Source organism: Caretta caretta, chromosome 2 (assembly GCF_965140235.1).
Source record: "Caretta caretta isolate rCarCar2 chromosome 2, rCarCar1.hap1, whole genome shotgun sequence".
Classification (NCBI taxonomy): domain Eukaryota; kingdom Metazoa; phylum Chordata; order Testudines; family Cheloniidae; genus Caretta; species Caretta caretta.
This window is the reverse complement of record NC_134207.1, coordinates 168479902-168504741: the sequence shown is the minus strand read 5'-3', so window position 1 is coordinate 168504741 and position 24840 is coordinate 168479902. Positions and strand designations below refer to the sequence as shown.

The 24840-nt window shown below is 40.0% G+C and overlaps 1 protein-coding gene across 1 annotated transcript in view; it reads left to right on the top strand.

The window, feature by feature from the left end:
- The window catches only part of ABCA13 (ATP binding cassette subfamily A member 13), a 286889-nt gene that overhangs the window by 125294 nt on the left and 136755 nt on the right, over window positions 1-24840 (top strand). The window contains exons 36-41 of the mRNA XM_048839236.2: window positions 344-463; window positions 5985-6171; window positions 10099-10317; window positions 13369-13565; window positions 14544-14701; window positions 15173-15400. Of these exons, the coding sequence (XP_048695193.2) occupies window positions 344-463; window positions 5985-6171; window positions 10099-10317; window positions 13369-13565; window positions 14544-14701; window positions 15173-15400 (1109 nt within the window). The remainder of the gene's footprint in view (window positions 1-343; window positions 464-5984; window positions 6172-10098; window positions 10318-13368; window positions 13566-14543; window positions 14702-15172; window positions 15401-24840) is intronic.

The window sequence follows — 24840 nt, the reverse complement described above, 5'->3', positions numbered from 1 at the left end:
CTTAGCTCAAGATCTGGACCAAAATCTTTATTTGGATTGTCTCATTAAATGCCAGGGTAATGATGAGAGAGCCATTTCCACAAGAAAATTTCAGTGTCAAAAGTTCTATTGATTTCTGAGATAGCAAGATTGGCCCCAAAGCTTGCAAAGTGCTTTTGGATATTTTGGGAAGAAAAGTGCTATATAAAAACCTATGCTACGCAGTATAGATAAGATTTTATAGCCCTGTTCCATTGGAAAACAACAACAACAGAAATATAGGATAATAGGATTATTTTATATACTTGAGCAACAAATGAATTTTGAAAATGTTTCAAATGTTTCTCTTATATTTAACATCTAGGAAGATTGGGGTTCAGAAAGCCATGGTACTTCCCCTTTACTATCTCTTATTGGAAGGAGCTGTGTGGTACAGAGAAGAGAAGGAAACATCTAAATTCCAATCTGGTTTTCGTCAATGAAGGTTTGTAATAGCAGGAGCCTTTTAATAAACATTATTTTCTTTTTCTGCGTAATTCACTGTTTTTAATCCATCTTCTATAGTTGGTTGAGTCTAAGTTTAAATTTATATCTCACTCCTCATGCATCCTAACATTTTGTTGGCTTTTTTTTTATTTAAAAAGATTTTGTTGAGTAAAAAGTTTTCAATGAGCTGTCCACAAAGATGTCTGAGCGGATAAAGTTCAGTTAGAACTCATTGCTTAAAAATGGTCATACTGGGTTAACCTAATGGTCCGTCTAGCCCAGTATCCTGTCTTCTGACAGTGGTCAATGCCAGATGCTTCAGAAGGAGTGAATGGATCAGAGCAATCATCAAGGGATTCACGCCCTGTCATCCAGTCCCAGCATCTGGCAGTCAGAGGCTTAGGGATACCCAGAGCATAGGGTTGCATCCCTGACCATCTTAGCTAATAGCAATTGATGGACTTATCCTCCATGAATTTATCTAATTCTTTTTTGGACCCACTTATACTTTTGGCCTTCAGAACATCCCCTGGCAATGAGAACCAGAAGTTGACTCTGCATTTTGTTTTAAACTTGCTGCCTATTAATTTCATTTGGTGATCCCTGCTTCTTGTGTTACGTGAGGGGTAAATAACACTTTCCTGGGGCCTATTGACTTTCTCAACACTATTCATGATTTTATAGACCTCAATCATATCCCCCTTGTCATCTCTTTTCCAAACTGAATAATCCCAGTCTTTTAATCTCTCCTCTTATGGAAGCTGTTCCATACCCCTAATCCAGTTTGTTGCCCTTCTCTGTACCTTTTCCATTTCTAATACATTTTTTTTGAGATGGGGTAACCAGAACTGCCCGAAGTATTCAAGGTATGGGCGTATCATGGATTTATATAATGGCATTATGATAATTACTGTTTTATTATCTACCCTTTTCTTAAAGCTTTCTAACATTCTTTTCGCTCTTTTGACTGCCGCTGCACACTGAGTGGATGTTTTCAGAGAACTATTCACAATGACTCCAAGATCTTTCTTGAGTGATAGCAGCTAATTTAGACCCCATCATTTTGTATGTATAGTTAGGATTATGTTTTCCAGTATGCATTACTTTACATTTATCAACATTGAATTTAATCTACGATTTTGTTGCCCAATCACCTGGTTTTGTGAGATCCCTTTGTGACTCTTCACAGTCTGCTTTGCACTTCACTATCTTAAGTAATTTTGTATGATCAGCAAACTTTGCCACCTCACTGTTTACCCCCTTTTTCCAGCTCATTTATGAATATGTTGAACAGCACCAGTAAAGATCACTGGGGCTTCCCACTATTTCCTTGTCTCCATTTTTTAAACTGACCCTTCGTTTCCTATCTTTTAGCCAGTTATTGATTTATGAGAGGACCTTCCCTCTTATCTTTATTTAAATAAGAGAGATCTTGTCAAAGGCTTTCTGAAAGTGCAATATCCAGTATCCACTATATCCACCACATCACCCTTGTCAACATGTTGTTGACCCCCCTAGCCCATGATTCATGATTTTCCTTTAGAAAAAGCTATGTTGATTCTTCCCCAACAAATCGTGTTCATCTATGTGTCCGATAATTCTGGTTTTTTTACTATTGTTTCAACCAGTTTGCCTGGTACTGAAGATAGGCTTACTGGCCTGTAACTGCAAGGATCATCTCTTGAGTCTTTTAAAAAAAAACAACAACCTGGCATCAGGTTAACGATCCCCCAGTCATCTAGTACAGGAGCTGATTTAAGTGATAGGTTACATACAACATTTCTGCAGTTTCATATTTGAGTTCCTTCAGGACCTTTGGGTAAATAGCATCTGGTCTTGGTGACATAGTACTGTTTAATGTATCAGTTTATTCCAAGACCACCTCTATTGACACCTCAATTTGGGACAGTTCCTCAGATTTGTCACTTAATAATGGCTCGGGTGTGGGAGTCTCCCTCACATGCTCTACAATGAAGACTGATGCAAAGAATTAATTTATCTTCTCTGCAATGGCCTTGTCTTCCTTGAGTGCTTCTTTAGCACCTTGATTGTGCAGTGGGTCCCACTCATTGTTTGGCAGGCTTCTTGTTTCTGATTACTTAAAAATGTTTGCTGTTAGTTTGAGTCTTTTTCTAGTTGCTCTTCAAATCCTTTTTTGGCCTGCCTATTTATACTTTTATGCTCCTTTCTATTTTCCTCAGTAGGATTTGAGTTTCAATTTTTAAAGGGTGCCTTTTTGTCTCTGCTCCTTTTATTGTGTTTTTTAGCCATGGTGGCATTTTTTGGTTCTCTTGCTATTCTTTTAATTTGGGGTATACTTTTAATTTGAGCCTCTGTTTGGTGTTTTTAAAGTTTCCATGCATCTTGCAGGCATTTCACTCTTGTGACTGTGTTATCCGGGGCTTTATGAACCCAAAGCTCTTGGTAACGTTTACTCTTGGTGAGGCAGAGGCAGGACTTAAGTAAATGGGGACATGGCCATCCAACTGATAGATGATTGACATTACAGTACAAGAGTGCTCTTACTTAAAATTGTACTTTATTTAGTCTCAAGCACTTACATATGTCTCCAGCTGGTTAGTAAAAAACCCCAACCCCCAATAATTACCAAAGCCTGGAGCAGTTTTCAAGTGGCACAATGACAGCCATCCAATGTCCTGTCTTCCATCTGCCATTGGGTAACCTCAGGTTTGTTCACAAAGTACTCCAACTACCCAAACTTCTCCCCCCTTATTTATTGTTAGTATGACAATAACATGTCAATCAAAAAAAAACTTGTTAAGCAAACAATTTCAGAGTTTAAGCAATAAGTTTCTTCAGACCGCTAATTAGAAAAATGTTTTTTCAAAGTCTGCATGCTTGAGGGCCCTGACAAACACATCCCAGAGTACAAATATAGATAAGCTTCCTGTTTTCTAAAACCCATGCCTCAGCAATTTCAACAGAGATCTTATCAGGAAGGATGCAGGGTCAGGCTCCCTTCTTGTGGTCGCTCAAACTCCCTCACCTCCTGGCTTAGTTATGCTAACACGGGCCCACTAACTTGGCTGTTTTTGTCAATAAGCATGATAATTGATTTTCCAGTCACTGGTAGTGGTCCAGGCACTTCACTGATCCATCGTAATCTCCCCGTATAACTGTTCCTTTTAATGTCCATTTACATAGTTTCCTCATTTTTGTGTAGGTCCCCTTTTTGAAGTTAAATGCTACTGTGGTGGGTTTCTTTGCTATTTCCCCCCTCTACAAGAATGTTAAATTTAATTATATTGTTGTTGCTATTTCTGAGCGGTTCAGATATATTCATCTCTTGGACCAGATCCTGTGCTTCACTTAGGACTAAATCAAAATTTGCCTCTCCCCTTGTGAGTTCCAGGGATAGCTGCTCCAAGAAGCAGTCATTAATGTGTCTAGAAACATTATTTCTGAATCCCATCCTGATGTGACCTGTACCCGATCAATATGAGGATAGTTGAAATCCCCCATTATTACTGAGTCTTCTATTTTTTATTTTGTCTCTAATTTTCTTGAGCATTTCACAATCACCATCAACATCTGGGTCAGGTGGTCAGTAGTATAGTCCTCTTACTATTCTCTAATTATTCAAGCACAGAATTTCTAAGAGATTCTGTGGTACAGTTTGATTCATTTAAGATTTTTACTATATTTGACTCTATGCTTTTTCACATAAAGTTCCACTCTCCCACTAGCCTGACCTATTCTGTCATTCCTGTATATTTGGTACCTTGGTATTACAGTATGAGTCGTTCAAATGACTCTTTGAATAGATATTACTTTGTATCTGTCAACACTGAATTTCATCTGCCATTTTGCAGCCCATTCACCCAGCTTTTTAAGGTCCCTTTGACATTCCTCACAGTGTTGTTCAGGTTAGTGAACACTGTACAATTTTGTGCTCATTAAAATTCATGGCCAGAGTTCTGTTTTTCTTCAGCTACACTTTTTTTCAGATGAAATCAAACATCAGGCTCTGTTTTTATCTTCTATTTGCTTCTGTGAAAAGTTTGTCTTTTATGTGAATTTTCTTTTTCATTCTGTCTTGTTATCTAAACTCTGCCCTTTCTGGCTCTCTTTTTTAACCTCACATTTTAATAACACTTATCATCTCTATTTTCCAGGGCTACCGCTGCCTACAACTATTTCCACTATTTCATTCCAGTTCTGTGTTTGGCTACTTATGCATTCCTTACATGTTTTGCTCTTTAAAAACTGATTTCTTTCTTTTCTCCAAGGCCCATTTCACTACATTGTCATGTATTTATTTTGATTAAAAATTCATGGATAGAGGAACACATGCCACCCACATCCATTCTTGGGCCTTGGCAGTCTTCTGTGACTATATGAAATTACATACTATCTGGTAATTATCTGGGCTGGTTCAGCTATCTATAGTGGAAGCCAGAAATCCCAGTCACCCACGAGAATTTTGTATCAATACCTCTCTACTACTGAAGGGAAAATTTCAGAAGCTTCAGAAGTTCACTTAAATGTCTAAATATGTAGATGTTAGTTAGAATATTATCTGAACTATCTTGAGTTTGAAGCCCTCCACAGAGTGATCTCTCCTCACAAACAGGTCCCTCCAAAAAATAGATTTCACGTTTACCTTTGATGTTTTCTTTGGATAGAGACCTTCACTTTTTCTCTCTCAGTCCTGACAACTCTTTGCTCTTCTTGGTCTTTCTTTTCTCCTTCCAGTCTCTCTCTCTCACCTGAGCAATGGCAGGGTCCAGCACCTTTGTATTAGGCTCCAGAGGCACTTGGGATTCATATCAAGTAGCAGAAAGGGCTGCTAGAGTTAAAGGTTCTGGCCTCTGAAACACAGTCCAGGAAAGGTAAAGGGGAGGATGAACCAGGAGAAGGACGTTGGTATGAGTTGCAGGGAAGCTGGCAAAGTCTAGTTGGAGGATGGTCACAGGGTTGTTGGAAGGGGTTAGAACCAACTTTATGCTAATATGAAAAATGACTGAGCAACGAGCGGAGGTTCTGGTTGTTTCATATTTAAACAGAACTGGTTTTCCAAACACTAGTCTGTTTTTCCTTCATGTTGTGTGCATTTCTTTTTCTCCACTCCATTTAGTCAATCCATATTGTTCCCATTTTCTCTGGTCCGCAACCTCCACTTTTGCTCGTTCCTTTGTAAAAATCTCATTATTCAAGAAATACATTTTAATAGATGACATTAACTTTTTAATAATTACTATATATGTGTATATTTGTATTAGCATGTGCACACATGTTTATCAGTTTTAGTTTGAGTGTTTTAAGCTGCAATTAAACATTTTCACTGATTAGATACTTAGCATAACTGTGGTCCCTATCCTTGATCATTATAAATTGGCATAGCAGCATTGATTTGAATGGAGCTATCCCAATTTATACCACCTGACCCTGTAGTTTAAATGTTACAGCAGTGAGGACCATTTCAGGAAAGGTAAAGCCAATGAATTTTCACTATATAACTGCCAGTGCTTTTAAAGCCTTATTCTTCATTTACACAGGTTCTCTGCCCCCAGATGAGAGACGCATGAGTGAAGGAGGAAGCCCAATAGGAGTTATTCTGATGTCACTCACCAAAAAATACACAGACAACAAAAAGACTGCAGTTAAAGATCTGAGCCTCATTTTCTACAAGGATCAAATCACAGCTCTCTTGGGTGCCAATGGAGCTGGCAAGACTACAATAATGTATGTCCATTGCTGAATGATGGCCGACTACACATTTTACCTTATCTGGTGCCTTGAAATGTTTTGTATATCAGCAAATGAGCTACTCCATCTCCTTGCTTGGTTATTGTTCTTGCACAGTTTTGCCATGCAAAAGATGTCACTAAGACGGCTTAAATTAATTTATTGTGCCATGGTGCCCCTGGCAAAACAAATGCATTGCCGTGGAAAATTGGGTCTCCTTTATCATAACCTCAGTGGTAAAGCTATTGTTTTAAGCAGCTTTAGTGGTAGCTGGGCGACGTGGGGTTATTGTGGGCATGGGTACAGAAACACCTGAAGGAAACCCTTCTTTCTTTTCCTCACACCTATCCTTCCATCAGATGGAGATCTTAGAGGTTTACTGAACTTGCAAGCTTTCTTCCTGGATGTTGAAGAGGATGTTCTGACAGTTGAAAAGAAGCAGAAATAACAAAGAAAAACATTTAAAAAATCTGGCTTAATTAAAAAGTTAATTTATTTCTGCCCTTTATATTAAAGAAATATCAAGAATTCCGACCATTTTTTCCTCAACCCCTGCAGGTACATAAATTACTAATGAGAATGAACTGGATTCTATATTTTAGTCAACTTGATTAACATGGGTAAGGACTGCAGAACTGACCTTCATGAATTAGGAATTAGAGATTTAACCCTGCATTTACAGCTAAACTGTGAGAGATATATCATATTTAACCAGGAAACACTGGTCAGTTGATATCTCTCTCTCTCTCTTTCTGCCTGCTAGACAAATGAGCCTTGTTCAGGAAATAGCAAGAGAGATAATGAATTATTGATATTGGGTTTAATTAAAAAAAGATTATACCATTAGAAACTTTTCCGTAATTATAAAGGGCCAAATACTCCACTTGTGCAAGTTGTTATTGTTCCAGTACACCTAATAGAAGTATACCAATTTACATCAGTTGAAGATCTACCTAAAGCACTTTTGTAGTACAAAGGGGTGTTTCAAGTTGTTGAGCACCAAGTAATTTTATTTAAAAAAAAAATTACTAAAACTTACAATTTAGAGAAACAAGAAATAGCAGGGCAAACCTTTAATTCTCTCTCATAATGCTAATTCAGTGACATGACTCCCACTATTGTAGTTACAAGGCGTTCTTTGCCAGGATTAAGGGGAAACTGCAATTAAAACAAGCAAAATAATACCAGTTTGTAACTATGACTGCCTTACCAAGGAAAGGAAAAGTGAAAAATAAAAAACAAAAGCTAAACAATTGTTACTTCAGTTACAAACTCTTCTATGTACAGTATGAGTCTGTGGAGAACTTTGGACAGGTTACACCTTTGAAAGTTGTCCGCCCTGACAGAGGTCCTTTTATTCCCAACATTAGTAGAGAGTCCTGTGTCAAAGTATCCTTATTAACTAAAACATCTTATAGATGGGCAAAATAATTTTGTTCAAGGGCAGGTGAGTCCTGTTGTGTTTATGATGGATAACATAGTTTATAAATGGGTAAAGGTTTTAAAATCTTAACTGAGTCCTATGAAGCCAAAGAAAGTATTTGTCAGTTACTCAAAAGAAGCCAGTCTCAAGACCACTCTTTGAATGGCAAGTTAATTAATATCCAGAATCTTAAATTCAAATTAAATCCCACTGTTTCTCTTTCTCTATTTACCAAAGGTTAGCCAATGGCTCCTCTCGAGAAATAAATGGTCTGAACAATTTGTGGTTTAATGGAAGAAACTATGGATATCCTAAGTTACAGTGGTATTTCAATATCACATGAACATCATTACAAGAAAACTTTAAATCTAATTCCTTGGCAGCCCTCTACAACTTCATCTCACCAATCCATATTGAAGTCTTGATGGTGATGCCATTTGAGCTAGAAAATTACTTCTTCTTGATGCTGTTCAGTGTCTGTCTTCTTCTTAGTAGTTGGTCACAGCTCAGTTGCAGAGATGAACAGGATGAACTGTGATGAATTCTGCAAAGTTGAGGATGAGAGCAGTGTGTTGCTGGTCATTTGCTTTATGCACCTCTCGTCATCTAATTTCACGGAAAGAGGAGAAAACACCTCTTTCAGACTTGGTAGGATTAAGATAAGCTGTTGTCATTGTTTCATTGGCTCAATGCCTTTGTGGGTTGGTCTTAGTAAAAACCCTCCCTTGTAAATATAAACTTCTACTTGCTTTTGCTTTTTTGTGGTAGGAAACTGTCAGAACATCCTTAATGTTAGAGTTTTAACTTTTTATTCAGTCCATTTTCTGAGCTATTCAGTAGGTTTCATCAGGAGTTGAAATTCTGTTTCAAATAGGTTCAAGCCACCCGTATGTTAGATCTGAAAGTTTTTCAATTTTGAATTAGTCTTAAACTTAATTCTTGAAGAGAGGTTCTTAAACTTCAGTATTCATTAAATAAATTATTGTCCTTTCTCCTACTCAATCTTTGGAGAGTTGCTGCTTGTTTTTAGGAGTTTGGTAAGGAAGTTGCTTAAGCATTGCCAGATAACTAATTACCCTCCCATCCCCAATTAATAAAAAATTAATAATGTATACTCAAATGACTTCTTACACTAATAGCCAGTCACAGAAAGGTCAGTGGATTCCATAATAGTACATGAAGCATCTTACAATTTAGCAAAGATATTCGTAAATTATTGCATAAAAAACTTTTCATTTAGATAAAATATTTGCAGCTGTACATCTCAAAAGCATTTAAGGAATAAACAAAGTTTTGAACCATTAAAAGGAAAAACAAGGTAGATAAAAGTAACCAACAACTTCCATAAAACATTTTTCAGCTATCCGGGATTTTCTTAGTATGAAGAATGAATGCTTTTGAGTGCTTATAGAAGAAATTATTTTCAATAAGAAAATTCTTTAGCACTTATGAATAGGTTTTAAATTAGAGGTTTTGTGTTGAACGAGCCTGTGTGGAGGGTGGGATAAAACAAAAGCCCACTTTACATCTTAGTTTTACAGTTAACACCACATCCATACATTTTCCTTTGTTCTAAACAGAACATCCTTACCTTCTTTTAAAGTCAAGAGACTTTCTAAAGCATAAATATCATCATACAATTTTTTTAAGGTAAGATCATATTTATATCACCTGGAATCTTACACAAAAGATGTCCTGTTTTTTATAAGACCCCTTTATTATGGTCTTTGGACCAAAATGGTTCTTGGATTTACGATCTGCTTTTGCGATATATTTACATCTTTCAAGTAAAGATTTGTATTAAATATTTATTTTATGCAAAACACTCATCACAATAACCAATGCTTATGTACATTTTAAAAACATAAAAGAAAGTAGCATAGAAAGTTAAAGCAAAATTGAAGATAAAAGTTAATTTTTAGACCCTGTATAAACATACAGGAGTTTTATAGCAAAGGTATCTCCTTTGGCACTTGAGACTTGTCAATGGTTGCCAGAAAGAAGATTGCCTAAAGAATTCCATAAATAAATTTGAACCATTAATAAAAATGAACATTCCATTTAATAAAATAAGCAACCAAAAAACAAAAATATATGTTCAAATCTCCAAGCACAATGAGTATACAAATAAATGTAGGTCTTTCTTAAAATCAGTAAAGATAACATTGTAAGAGTAAATGATAATTTTATTAATAACCATTTTTGCATTAATCTCAAGGTTTCCTCCATACAGACTCCAGCATCATTTAAATAATGCTGCTACTAGAGAAGAAAATATTGCCAGAAGTGAATTGATCAAATTCAGGATACAACATAGTGTGTCCTGAATGTGGTGGTTTTATTGAATTTGTGTTATTTCTTATGAGTGGGAGGTAATATATTTTTTTTTATTGGACCAACTTCTGTTGGTGAAAGAGAAAAGCTTTTGAGCTCCACAGAGCTCTTCTGCTTCTCTTCTGTGATCAAAACAGCTACAACAACACTGTTATTTCTTGTATCAGATCAATGTTGACAGGCCTGTACCCGCCCAGCTCTGGGACCATCATCATCAATGGAAGGGATATACATACTGAGCTGGCTGCTATCAGAATGGAGATGGGTGTTTGCCCTCAGTATGATGTGCTGTTTGACACCTTAACTGTGCGAGAGCATCTGCTGTTCTATGGCTCAGTGAAAGCACCTCTATGGACAAAGAAACAGTTACATCAGCAAGTCAGTAGGTTAGTGGTTCTTATTTTCCTTGTGGGAAACCTGTATGTAGGCTGTCCTTCAAAACCAGTCCAAGAACACTGTGGTGAACGAACAAAGCCTCATGCTAGGAGAGTCAGCCCTAACTACTGGAATCCTGAGAGCGCTAATGATGGGTTTGGTGTTCTAAAATTCTGGCTTGTAAATGTATTTCCTGATCTTAATTTTCAGTAATAAAATTATGGAAATAAAAATTAGAGTAAGAATATTACAGACAAGGTTTAAAAAAATTCTCTAGTGGTTTCAGCTAAAGCATAGTTGAAGTGGAAACTCTCTTTTATAGAACTTGGACTACTGAATTCTGAATACCCTAGAACCATGTAATAACAATGCTATGCAAGATCCTCATAGACACGGGGGATAGATTCTTGCCACCAGCTGGATATTTTTATGGGAAGCAGAACATTTGTATCAAATTAGGCCCCCATTGCTAAGGCTAATACAGAAATGAGAAATTAAAAAAAAGATTAAGGCAACAGTAACATTTCTTTTTCTAAACAAAGCAACACAAGATTTTAATGTAGCTTGTCAGAAGATTGGAAAACCTGCTGTGTATACCTTGATATAAATGTATTTATTCATATAAAGTCAGCTCTTTGCTGTAGAAATTTGCTTTCTTTAAAGTAGGAAATTACTTTGAAGGACTGGAGGACTGAGCAGACAAGCACTGGGATATCTTGTCTTTTGCTTGTCAGTTCAAATCAATCCAGGTTGATAGTGATAGAACATAATTAGCAGCCAATGGCTGTTGGGTGATGTGAAATAAGTTAGTGGTCTTGCAGTCCAGTTCTTATTGGACAGGTGTCCACATAATACATGGAGGCAGCATCAAACAATGGCTAAGGACTGACTAGCCTATGGCAAATAAACTACCTCCTTTTCCCAAGAGATGACCTTTCACAAAGTGTGGGGAAATGTGCTCTGCTGCTGTTTATATTGTTCTGTTGGCTTTGCCTTTCAATCTGGCACCTATTTACAAGCTGAATTCATCAGGGCTTCATACCATTGCTTCTGTTTGGCATCTGTTTGATATAATGGGACACCACACAGACGTAAGTGTTTGCATTGGGGGATCTCTTTGCAAGTCTGTGGCCTTCAAGTTCTTGTTTTTAAGGAGAAGCAGAATGTGCTAATTATCCTCTAGTTCTTATAATTGTTTCTTTCAGATCAATGTGTGGGTTTTTACTTGCCTGGGTGGTTATACTAGGGTAGCAGGTGTCTGGTTTTCGACCGGAATACCTGGGTAAAAAGGGACGCTGGCGGCTCCGGTCAGCACTGCTGACCGGGCCGTTAAAAGTCCGGTTGGCAGTACAGTGGGCCTGGCAGGCTCCTTGCATGACTCTGCCCAGCTACCGGGAAGTGGCCAGCATGTCCTGCTGGCTACAGGGCTCCACGCAATTTCCCCACCCCGAGCGCTGGCTCTGCAGCTCCCATTGGCCAGGAACCACAGCCAATGGAAGCTGCAGGAGCCGTGTCTGAAGGCAGGAACAGCAAGTGGAGCTGGCGGGACATGTTGCTGCTTCCTGGGAGCTGCCTTAGGTAAGCACTTCCTGGAGCCCGCACCACTCACCCCCTCCTGCACCCCAGCCCCCTTCCTGAGCCCCCTCCTGATCCCGCACATCTCATTTCTGGCCCAAGCCCCTGCCACAGCTCGGAGCCCCCTCCCACACTCCAAACCCCTCGGCCCCACCCCCCCAGCCTGGAGCCCTCTCCTGCACCCCGAGCCCTCATCCCCAGCCCCACCCCAGAGCTCTCACTCCCTCCCATACCCCAACCCTCTGCCATGGCCTGGTGAAAATGAGCGAGTGAGCGAGGGTGGGGGAGAGCGAGCGATAGGGGTGGTGATGATGGAGTGAGTGGGGGACTGGGCCCCAGGGAAGGGTCAGAACATGGGCTGGAGCTTGGGGGCAGGGCACGAGTGTTCAGTTTTCTGCGATTAGAAAGTTGGTAACTCTAGGTTATACAAATATTAAATAATAATTCAGAGTCCTTGAACTATCCTCAGCTGTCCTTGAACTGTTCCCCACTCCCTCCAGATTCTTAGAGGGGCTAATCTAAAGCTTATTGAAATCAATGGAAGGACTCAGTGACTTCACTGGAACATGGTTGAGGCCTATAATTTTGAATTCTTTTTTGCTTTAGCTTGTACAGAGGCCATTAAAAGTATATTTCAGGAGGTTGCCATTAAAAATAAGAATTTTTTTGATTATTACTATTACTTCTTTTCAGTGGATACCAGAAGAAACTGAATAGTTATATATGCTGATCTGTACTTGAACTGCCCATGGATATTTTGCATACAAGTGACTTTTCGTCACTTTGCTGTGGGTTGGGATCATAGGCGCGGGAAGTAGGGGTGTGGGAGGGTGCTGCAGCACCCCCAGGTTTTATGCGGGACTGCTGGCCCCAAGCCCAGGGCTCCACTCCCTGGCTCAGGTCCCGAGGGTTGGCCCCGCTCCCCAGACGCTGGCTCTGCACCCAGGGCTCTGCTCTCATCATGCCACCTGGGACTCTGCTCCCCAGCTCAGGACCTAGCCACTAGGCCCGTTCCCCAGCCGCTGGCTCCACACCCTGCACTCCACTCCCCAACCCTGCACCTGGGCCTCCGGTCCCGGCCGCCACCCCAGCTGCTGGCCCGGAGCTACGCACCTGGCCTCATCCATTGCTCCCAAGGCTCCACTCCCAGGACCCCATGCCTGGCCCATGCTCCCAGGGCTCTGCTCCAGATCCCTCACTTGGGGTCCTGGCTGCCAGCCCCTGCCTGGGGCTCCGCTCCGGGCCCCACGCCAGCACCCAACAGTGGCCACAGCCTCAGCCCCCTTAACCCTGTCTGGGTCCCCCCTTCCCAGAGACACAGCCCTGCTCCCAGACTCTGGGGCGGGGGAGAAAGGGTAAGAGGACTGGCTTTCAGCACCCCCACTACTCAAAATGTTCCAGCGCCAGTGGTTGGGATGATGTGGTAGGTGATCTGAAAAGGCTTGCAATTTTCAAAGGTCACAGTTTTATTTGTATTCTTCTTCTAGAGCCCTGGAAGATGTGGATTTATCCCACCATCAGTTCAAACGTGTTGGAGCCCTGTCTGGGGGAATGAAAAGGAGGCTCTCAATTGCTATTTCCTTTATTGGAAACTCAAAGACAGTTGTTCTAGATGAGCCCACCAGTGGTGTGGATCCATGTTCACGTCGGAGAATCTGGGACATTCTGTTGAAGTACAGGGCTGGTACAAAACTTATCTCATGTTCTGGCGAACATCCTTCCCAGGCAAAGGGTGGTTGAAAATAGTATTTTGCTTTCCAGTTGCTGAACAGAAATCCTAACAGAGATAACTGTTTCATTCAGCTGTTGAAATGCGGAGTCCCATGGTCCCTCTCCCACCAAGGAGCCAGATCTGCTGGCCATTTCCAGGGCGCAGCGCGGTGTCGGAACAGACAGGGACTAGCCTGCCTTAGCTCTGTAGCACCACTGATGGGACTTTTAATGGCCTGGTTGGCGGTGCTGACCAGAGCTGCTGCGACCCAGTCCCTTCCATTCCATGACCCAGTTCTGGGTCGTGAACCATGGTTTGAAAAATGTAGTGGATTTAATGCAAGATTCAATTTAGCTATGAGTCCATGCTGATCCTGCCCTGGATGAAAAGGGTTATCTCCTACTTTCATCACTGTTTGACTTTGCTTTTTCATTTTTGGGGGGCTCTTACTTTCCCATATGGCTGCATATATTTTTCTTCTAAAGAAAATACTCATCAGTCAAACCATTCCATTGATTTTCAAGTGTCCTGAGCTAAAACTGACTGTAGGAGGTAAGCTTCTGAGATAGCAGGCACCTCCCCTCCCTATTAGCTGGAATAAACCACAGTGAATGATCCATTGAAACCGGCACCAGAGTTATGTGATTTTAAGAATCTCTTAATCTCACAAAACACCTTCTCAGCCTTGAAATTGCAACTGCTTGTTGTTGTCTCTCTTAGATTCTAGTCCAAACTTTGCACTGTTTTATAATCTGTATAGTCTCAGTGAGTGTGAATGGGACACATGTTAGCAGGCATTTTGTGTCTGTGTTCTGCATACTGAAGTACATGCTTGTAAATTTATAGAATTACTATCGCCTCAAGTATCCTCCTGGAAAAAAAAAGTCTCTCTCATGAGAAAACATTTTAAAATAAAGTCTTAATCTGTGTGCACTGCTCTTCCTGGGGTAGGTTGCACCTTGATCTTCACCACTCACCATCTTGATGAGGCAGAAGTGCTCAGTGATCGCATTGCCATCCTGCAGCAGGGGCAGCTGAGGTGCTGTGGTCCTCCCTCTTATCTGAAGGAAACATATGGCCAGGGATACCGTCTAACACTCATAAAAAAGGTATGGTGACAGAATTGTGCACAATATGTACTTCCAGCTAAGAAAAGGTCATATCAATTATTCTGAGGGAACCTTGCAACGCTGCTAGTAATTTACATGCAAGATAAATGTGGTAATTCTTTTATCTTGTATAACCAGCAATGAAGGGAAGACTTGGTCTATTTAATACTGGTGTATAGCAAATGTTTTTCGCAACCTTCATAGTTGAATTAATTTGCACATAAAATAATCTAGCAACATAGTGAAAATTAGTAATTTTGATGATTTGCTGAATAGAGGACCAATCCTGGAATCCCTTACTCATGGTGAGTAGTCTCTTGCTCACAAGGTTAGACCCAGGAACTTCACTGGGACTACCCAATTGAGGAAGGGTTTCCAGCATTGGCCCCATATTTGTTTTCAGTTTGACCTGTTTTACAATTTTCTGATGGCATATAAACTCCATTTATTATTGTTTTCCTTTCTGCCCAGCCTTCTTCATTTGAAATCGAGGATCCTGAGTACATCAGTCAAGTCACATCTCTGGTACAGTTCTATGTACCAGAAGCATTCCTAAAAGAGAACAGTGGGAGTGAGCTGACCTATGTGATTCCAACGAAGGCAGATGCCTTCTTTAATGGCCTCTTTCAGGCTATGGATGAAAACCTTGAACGTCTACATGTGACTGGCTATGGTATTTCAGATACCACCTTGGAAGAGGTACTTTGTTTCTCTCTCCATAGTAGCTGTCAATGGTTAAAGATGCTCTACTGGCTTCTATCTAACCTTCTTGACCATGTTTTTACTACCGAATATTTCAGGACAGGTTCCTGAGGGGCGAATGAAAGAGCATCTCATGTAGAATATAGATTTCAAATTTTGCTGTGTTATTTAAGGGCAACAACCACACTATTCCCATTATTCATTCCAACAGCCTGATGTATCCTAAAGGGTGATATTGCCTTTTGGAAAGTTCTTCTCTATCTCAGCTGATTCAGGACATATTTACATGACCTGGGCTTTAACCCCAAACCACTGTCAGTCCAAATCTCTTATTAACTCTTAGCATCAGAAAAAAATTGAGTTTTGAATTAACTGAGGATGAACTTCAGAATGTTTGTCAGTTCAGATAACTCAAAAAAATTCTCTCTTCTCTGAATTCTATCTGAACTAACAAAACCTCAGGAGTTGGCAGAACTGGCCTGGAAATCTGACAAGAATAGCTGTTCTTGCAAATTTACTTCAGCTTCTAATCTGGCCAGATGGGGGTTCATCATGACTGGTTTTGGCTCTGGCATTATTTAACTGGTTATACCAGAGAATGAATTATTTCCATTACAAAATTCCCTGACCCATCATTACTCAAGTATCATAGTGTAGATCCTTAAAAAAAACAAAACACTCCCCTGTTTTTCACTGCTTGAAATGATGATATAAGAACAAAACTAATGTTTTTCAGTAGATGGGAGACAATATTTTCATTTGATGGCACAATCCACTCTGCAGCATTTCGTGGAAATATGATTTTTCCAGTGATCTCCTTTCTATAAACAGCCCAAAGTGAGTCATGTACAAAAAGAAAACTTAGGATATGACCAAGAACAAAACAAATGCCAAGTATACAAAATGCACATTTTTATGAGTTAGTGTCTCTTTAGATAGCTTACTATACACTGTGTGATAAACTTTCAATCATTTTATGTACCCAGTGCCCTAAGGGATGGGAAGGTATGTTGCATTATTAGCAGCCGTCTGAAGAGAATGTCATCTAGGGAAGACACTTCTCTTTTCTGTGTTTATGAAACAAAGACTCTGGAAAGCTTGTCATCTGGGACATTAATTATGTGTTGTAGCTTTGCAGCATGAATTATGCATGTGGAAAATAATGGGGTCAGATATAAGAACCATTAGCAGTTATCTGGTTTGTAACACTGAGACTTTTTTTGTGTGCCAATTTAGAATTGACATTTTATTTTCAAATAAATACAAAAATCCACATTCATACGAACAAACTTAGAATGATGAGAAATGCTTAGCTCCTGTTTACTAAGTACATTCAGTTCTGTGAAAGGGTTCATTGGAGCAGTGGTTCTCAACCAGGGGTACATCAACTCATCTAGATATTTGCCTAGTTTTACAACAGTCTACAGAAAAAGCACTAGCGAAGTCGGTACAAATGAAAATTTCATTCAGTGGCTTTTTATACCACTCTGTATACAAAACACTGAAATGTAAGTATAGTATTTATATTCCAATCAATTTATTTTATAATTATATGGTAAATATAAGAAAGAAAGCAATTTTGCAGTAACAGTGTGACGTGACACTTCTGCATTTTTATGTCTGATTTTGTAAGAAATTAGTTTTTAATTGAGGGGTACTCAAGACAAATCAGACTCCTGAAAGGAGTACAGTAGCCTGGAAAGGCTGAGAGCCACTGCATTGATGCATACATTAGAACAGCGGTTCTCAAACTTCATTGCACCAGGACCCCCTTCTGACCATAAAAATTACTATGTGACCCCAGGATGGGGAGACCGAAGACTGAGATCACCCGAGTCCCACTGCCCTGGGCGGGAGGTCCAAAGATGAAGCCCAAGAGCTTCTGCCCTAGATGGGGGCATGTAATTTTAGCCCTGGGTGGTGGGGTTTAGGCTTCAGACTTGCTGGGGCCCAAGGCTAACATCAGCCTGGGTGACCCCATTAAAATAGGGTCCTGACCCACAGTTTGAGAACCCCAGCCTTAGAACTATGTGAAGTGCTAAAAAAGTTGTTAAGACCCTTCATGTACCCTTCCGACACACAGGATATGTCTACACTGACCAGGTCAATGGATTGGGAGCTCAGGCTGTGGGGCTAAAAATAGAACATGAAAAAATAGGGGTTGCCATACCAACTAACGAGACTAATCAATTAAGGTGGGCTATTATCAGGAGAAAAAAAATTTGTAGTGATAATCAGGATAGCCCATTTCAAACAGTTGACAAGAAGGTGTGAGTAACAGTAGGGAGCAATTTAGCATGGGGAAATAGTTTGTGTAATGACTCATCCACTCCCAGTCTTTATTCAAGCCTAATTTAATGGTGTCCAGTTTGCAAATTAATTCCAGTTCTGCAGTTTCTCATTGGAGTCCGTTTTTGAAGTTTTTTTGTTGAATAATTGCAACTTTTAGGTTTGTAATTGAGTGTCCAGACAGGTTGAAGTGTTTTCCGACTGGTTTTTCAGTGTTATAATTATTGATTCTTATTTGTGTCCATTTATTCTTTTGTGTAGAGACTGTCTGGTTTGGCCAATGTACATGGCAGAGGGGCATTGCTGGCACATGATGGCATATATCACATTGGTAGATATGCAGGTGAACGAGCCCGATAGTATGGCTGATGTGATTAGGTCCTGTGATGGTGTCCCTTGAATAGATATATGGACAGAGTTGGCAACCGGCTTGTTGCAAGGATAGGTTCCTGGGTTAGTGTTTTTGTTGTGTGGTGTGTGCTTGCTGGTGAGTATTTGCTTCAGGTTGGGGGTTGTCTATAAGTGAGGACTGGCCTGTCTCCCAAGATCTGTGAGAGTGAGGGATTATCCTTCAGGATAGGTTGTAGATCCTTGATGGTGTGCTGGAGAGGTTTTAGTTGGGGGCTGAAGGTGACAGCTAGTGGCGTTCTGTTACTTTCTTTGTTGGGCCTGTCCTGTAGCAGGTGACTTCTGGGTACTCTTCTGGCTCTGTCAATCTGTTTTTTCACTTCAGCAGGTGGGTATTCTAGTTTTAAGAATGCTTGATACAGATCTTGTAGGTGTTTGTCTCTTTCTGAGCGGCTGGAGCAAATGCGGTTGTATCTTTGAGCTTGGCTGTAGACAATGGATCATGTGGTGTGGTCTGTATGAAAGCTGGAGGCATGTAGGCAAGTATAGTGGTCAGTAGGTTTCCAGTAGGTTGGTGTTTATGTGACCATCTCTTATTAGCACTGTAGTGTCCAGGAAGTGGATCTCTTGTGTGGGCTGGTCCAGGTTGAGGTTGATGGTGGCATGGAAATTGTTGAAATTGTGGTGGAATTCCTCAAGGACTGCTTTTCCATGGGTCCAGATGATGAAGATGTCATCAATGTAGCGCAAGTAGAGTAGCGGCTTTAGGGGATGAGAGCTGAGGAAGCGTTGCTCTAAGTCAGCCATAAAAATGTTGGCATACTGTGGGGCCATGTGGATACCCATAGCAGTGCCACTGACTTGAAGGTATACATTGTCCCCAAATGCGAAATAATTGTGGGTGAGGACAAAGTCACAAAGTTCAGCCACCAGGTTTGCCGTGACATTATCGGGGATACTGTTCCTGACGGCTTGTAGTCCATCTTTGTGTGGAATGTTGGTGTAGAAGGCTTCTACATCCATAGTGGCCAGGATGGTGTTTTCTGGAAGATCATCAGTGGATTGTAGTTTCCTCAGGAACACCATCCTGGCCACTATGGATGTAGAAGCCCTCTACACCAACATTCCACACAAAAATGGACTACAAGCCATCAGGAACAGTATCCACGATAATGTCACGGCAAACCTGGTGGCTGAACTTTAGCCCATGAAAGCTTATGATCAAATAAATTTGTTAGTCTCTAAGGTGCCACAAGTACTCCTCATTCTTTTTGCTGTTACAGACTAATACGGCTACCACTCTGGGACCTTCTTTTTGTTATATCTGAGGACAATTGCTAGCACAATGTGCTCCTGCAATAAGAGTAATAAAATCATAATAAAGATAATTTACAGGTTTTTATAACCATTCTTTAGAATGTAATGGTGAATGATATCCTTGTTGTAGAATTCAATGGGGTGAGTCAAAAAAGCCTATGAAAGACTGTCATTCTCTTTGAAATTATACAGGGTGATTTTAACTTTGAATGGAAAGGATATAATCTATTAAATTTTATAGGTGGTTAGAATATTCTCTATATGATTGGTTTCATCCTCTTGAATTCTATAGGACTTTTACATAAAGGGAAATTATAGCCCTACCACAGAAACCAATCATAGCAAACATATAACATTCATCAGCATATTTCTCTGGATCATTCAGTTTAAAGGTACCTGCCCTTGGTTGTTTTCTGCAGAAAAGCAAATAAGCTTTCCTAAATGGCAACAGATACTGATACATCATGCAGTACCTTGAAGACTAACATGTTAATTTGTGGTGAATTCTGTCATCTCTGCACAGTCATCGTTAGCCATTGTTACCTTCATTCTCCATTTTCTTATCAAAAGCCTCTTTGCGCTGGCAAGTAAATGGATAGCACATAATAGTTCTACTGAGTCTATTCAAATAATTCAATCTGGAAACAAAGAACTCTGACTTTAAAAGGAAAATATATCAAGTTATTGTTTGTGTAGAGGTCCTGCCCCCCTCCCCAACTCCCTGCTGTTTTTCAGTCCACTTGTTTTCAGAACACTTGTATGCTTTCAAAATCTTAACTCTTTAAGGGAGACCATATTGCCACTTATGTCTAGGAAGCATCTTGTGAGTGGAAAACATGTCACTGGCACATCAAACCCATTCTTATCAAGGTTAGGTACATTTGATTTTAACTGTTTTCTCCTTGTCTGAATTAGGAATAATATAATATAAATATAAGCAATAAGCCAAGAGTGGGAATTGGGGGAGAATCAGGACCATGATTTATTAAAATCAATACATAACGCTTACAGCTGGCTAGAGGATAACAAATCTGTTTCATGACAACTTCTGATTTTTTGAAATTTGTGTTCATTCTGCATTGGAATGTTCTTGCAAAATGGAATTGTGATGAAACGTCCATTTCCAGATTGAAAAGGTTTTCTGTTCAGACCTTTCTCTCTTGAAATGACCAGAAAGGCCATGCTGGATCACAGACCTCTTCCTGGCAAAATTTTGTTAAAATAGATACAGCTCCAGCAAATGTTTCACCTTCAACAAAACAGCAAGTTTCAATGAAAAAAACATTTCATCAAAAATGTTCGTCAGCTCTACTCACACTAATGTATCTGTTTCGTATGCTATTTGGGCTGTCTGCCTTACATCATGACCTCTCATTGATCCATGTCTAAAAGATATATGCTCTAGTTCAAACAGGAATTATTTTAAGGAAGTACTGCACTCTTTGTGATGTGGGAGATCAGCCTACATGATCACAAGCGGGTCCCTTGTGGCCTGAATCTACCAGTGACTTTGTTGTGAACCTGACTCTGGCTCTATGAAAGTGCAGACAATTTCTTCTGGTAACTGTAAGCTGTGTAATGTCTCTCTTCTTCTGAGGCGGTGTCTATACTACACCTCTGTTTGGATTCAGGGGCGTGATTAGCAATTCACACTCAAGTGCAGTGCTGTAACTCCCCTTTGTGGATGTTGCAGGCATGAACTAAAAGGTTCCTATTTTGCGTTAATAGAATCCAGCTATTTACACACTTCTAGCTCAAACTGTGGGCCATATAGATGAGCCCTGAATGTTACAGCTAAATAAGTGTGTTCCTGTTGTTTGCTAAACCTAGATCTCTTGTGCATTAGTTTCCCTATTGACACAGGAAATACAGTTAATGGCTATGAGCATACTCCTGCACCATTTAAATCTATGGGATATTTGCCATTGATTTCAGCTGCAGCCATAGGAGCATTCACTGTCTGAAGAAGGGATAAAAACAACACAAACATGGAAAAAAGAGAGGATAATTGCATCAGTAGTTCTGACAGTGTTATATGTTTAAGATAAAATAGTAGTAGGAGTAAAGATTTTGATAATATTAAAGTACTTAAAAATCAAAACTGTCACAGGGATATTTGACCCGCTACTTCCCAGGTTTCATTTAAAAATACAAATATACAGAGCCATATATCGATTCAAACATTCCCAAATCTGGATCTGAATATCCTTAAAGCTGAAGATTTTCAGATCTGGAGTTTTGATTGAGGGCTATCTCTATTTTTTTTTTAAAAGATAAAAAAGCAAAATGTGTAACATTCTTCCCAATCCACTCATATGTTTGTGGGAACTTCAGTGGTTCCTAGTACAAGAACAAGATATTACAGTAGGGAAAATGTATTTAACCTTTAAGCACCATTTCCCTACTATTTTGGCTATATGTATTGATTATTTTTTCTACCTTCTCTTCTGTTGTTCTATATTTCCTGGGCTATATTGACTCTGGTTCCATCATGTTATCTCCCAGGATCTTTGCTGCCCTTTCATCAACAGGTTCTTGGCCAGTAGCCATTTTCTAATATAAAAATTAAATGAGCACACACAGGACTTAACAGTTTTGTTTTTACAGTGGAAATTGAGATAAGTGGGACTGGAAAACCCTAAAATGCTGCTGAAATAGTACCTTGATACTTTGTTTGCAAGAACAGTCTACAACTTTTCATCATCCTCTTCAACCTCTCCCTCATCCTCCACCATCTGCTTCTATTTTCTTCTCTCGTCCTCATTAAGGAAGCTTCCTTTCCTCCCATCACTTAAAGGCACAGATCTGCACTGAGATGGCACAGGGGGGTCCATGACTTCCTTCCCGAAATCTCCCCTCCTACTTCAGAGATGATGCTAGCGCTGGCAGTAGCATTTTGGTTCTGTTCCCAGGTCTGTCACAGACTTTCCTTTGGGACATTGGGCAAATTACAGTGTGTTAGTTGCCATCTGTGTTATGCTTATAAGAAGCATATGGGATTTTTTCAGGGGAAAAGGCAATATGCCACATGTATTGAAGACACTACAGTTAGCATATGCATTCAATCACACCACACATATACACAAACAGTCGTGCCAGTCGATGTTAGTTACCAGTCCAGAGTCCAGATCAATCTAGTCGTCAGCCAGGTTGACCACGGGTAGGTAGGAGGCGGGTTCAGTCGATCGCGACGCGATGCTCCTGGGAAGTCTTGGCAGGACGAACCCAAAGTTTCATGGCAAGGCACCCTGTTTATATAGTGATTTTCCTTCATTGGGACCAATGAGTTTTGCAGTGTCACACTGTAATCGATTGTTTGAGTGCTTGTTTTCTTAAATTGTCCTTCTCATCCTTTATCTTGTTCTTTAGTTCCTCAGGGAGTTATCCCATGCTGTTTTTTAATTACAGCTATCTTGTCCCCATTGATAGGTGCCTGTTTCATTTTTAGTGTCATCAATCTGCCCTCCTCTGACATTTTAATAGGCCTGTGTTACAGCCTCCTGGCACCCTTGCATCTGTCTCTGGTTCCTCCATAGACCATCTGGTTCAGTGATGGCCTTCACACTTATCTCTTAACACACACACTCCTCATTCATACACAAAACAAAATTAATTTACACAGAATATTTTGAACAGGAAAATCAAGTTGCAATGCAAAAGAAAAACAATCATTAACTTCTTTTAATTATTTTAAAATGCTAAACCTACAACAAACCTCAAAGGTCTGTCGCTGCCTTGAAATCAGTCCAGACACAGATTCTGGCTGATGTATCTCTACCCATTGGCACATTAGGCCATTCTTTTCTGCTATTCAAAAAGGGTGGCTGGCAGGATATGATCAAATCATACACCGATACATTTAATACATACTACATTATTATCTCATTATTATTTATTCATCATTTTAAATTATGCAAAATACAAAGATAAAATCCTACTACTACATCTGTACAGTAGGGACAGTGATAAGCTCCTGACTCTCAGGAGAGCTGAAGATATATTCATTAATGCTTGTGATATGTTCAGATACCATGGTGGGGGACTGAAGTACTTAATTAGGGGTATTTGCTTTGGTTTTTAGTTATGAGCTTCTGGCTTTGCAATACTGGAAATTTGGTGCACAGCAGTGACATCATCAAACCATCCCACAGGAGCCAATCAAGATATGGGTTTGGACAGTCAGTGTCCACCTATAGGCTCTAATACAGAAACAGCGTGAGACACTTAACTTCCTCTGTCCTTGAACTGATGGCCAAAACCATTCACTTAAAGTTGCCGTGTAGCTAGGCAGTCCGTCATCGCTATTAAACAGCAATTATATTGACTAAACAAAACATAATCCTTGTAGCTAGCAGACCACAGTGGAGCAAGAAAGTGCCTTTCCTCAAAGCCAATGTATTTCAAATTGATTGGCTTTTATTATCCATTGTATAGTGGACTCCTTAGCTACTATGCGCTTTTGTTATAGCCAATATTGGAATCCTTTGTGGGAGCAATTAAATATGGCCATGAACATTTTTTAACATTGTTATAATCAGAATTTGATGTGCACTCCCAAACAGGAGGTTTAAGCGAGAGAGAGTCAAAGTTGCTCATAATTTTAGTGAAAGCTCTGTTTAAAGGTGCTCAGGAGAGGTATATGCTCTGCTGAATTGATGTGCAAGCTTACACTGGAAGCAAAATCTGAAATTTTAGACACAAATTTGGAGTTTCTAGGCCATGCTGTGTTGTTACAGATGGCTTTGGGGGGAAAATACTTCAGAAAAGAGCTTATTTTTCAGCATCTCCTATCTCAGGTATATCTTGGGCCAAATTCACTGTTGACAAAATTGAATGTGGGCCTACTTACCCCACTAGTGGATGTATTTTGGTTTCTTTTCTGGTTAATCTAAAATCCTCCCCCAGACCTCCTGTGCCTTCTCTTCTCCCTCTCCCCCACCACAAAATTAATTTGTGGCCTAGGGAGAAAACGTGAATTTACAGAGGGAACATATACTTGTAAGGATGTTTTTGAGTTTTTATTGATTTATCAGGCTTACAATAAGAAGTGAGTGAGTGTCTTAACACCTCTTAAGTCACTACTAACAATCTACTGTAGTATTCCAGCACCTCTAACCCCCACTATTCTAACTCTGAAATTCCTGCTGACTTAAGGTGTAGAAACAGGATCAAGCCCAGTAGAGTAGGTCTCAGGCAAATCTAGTAGACACACTGTGTGTAACATTTACATGTGCCTCTTAGGGTATGTTAGCACCAAAATTAAAAACCCGTGGCTGGCCTGTGCCAGCTGACTTGGGGTGTAGGGCTATTTAGTTGCAGTGTAAACCTCCCATCTCACAGGATCCTAGAGCCCAGGCTCCACTCCAGGACTGGAAGTCTACACTGCAATTAAACAGCCCCGCAGCATGAGCCCCATAGACCAGCCGCAGATGCTAACTGCAGTGTAGACATATATTTAGGTTATTAAACCCATGGAAAATATT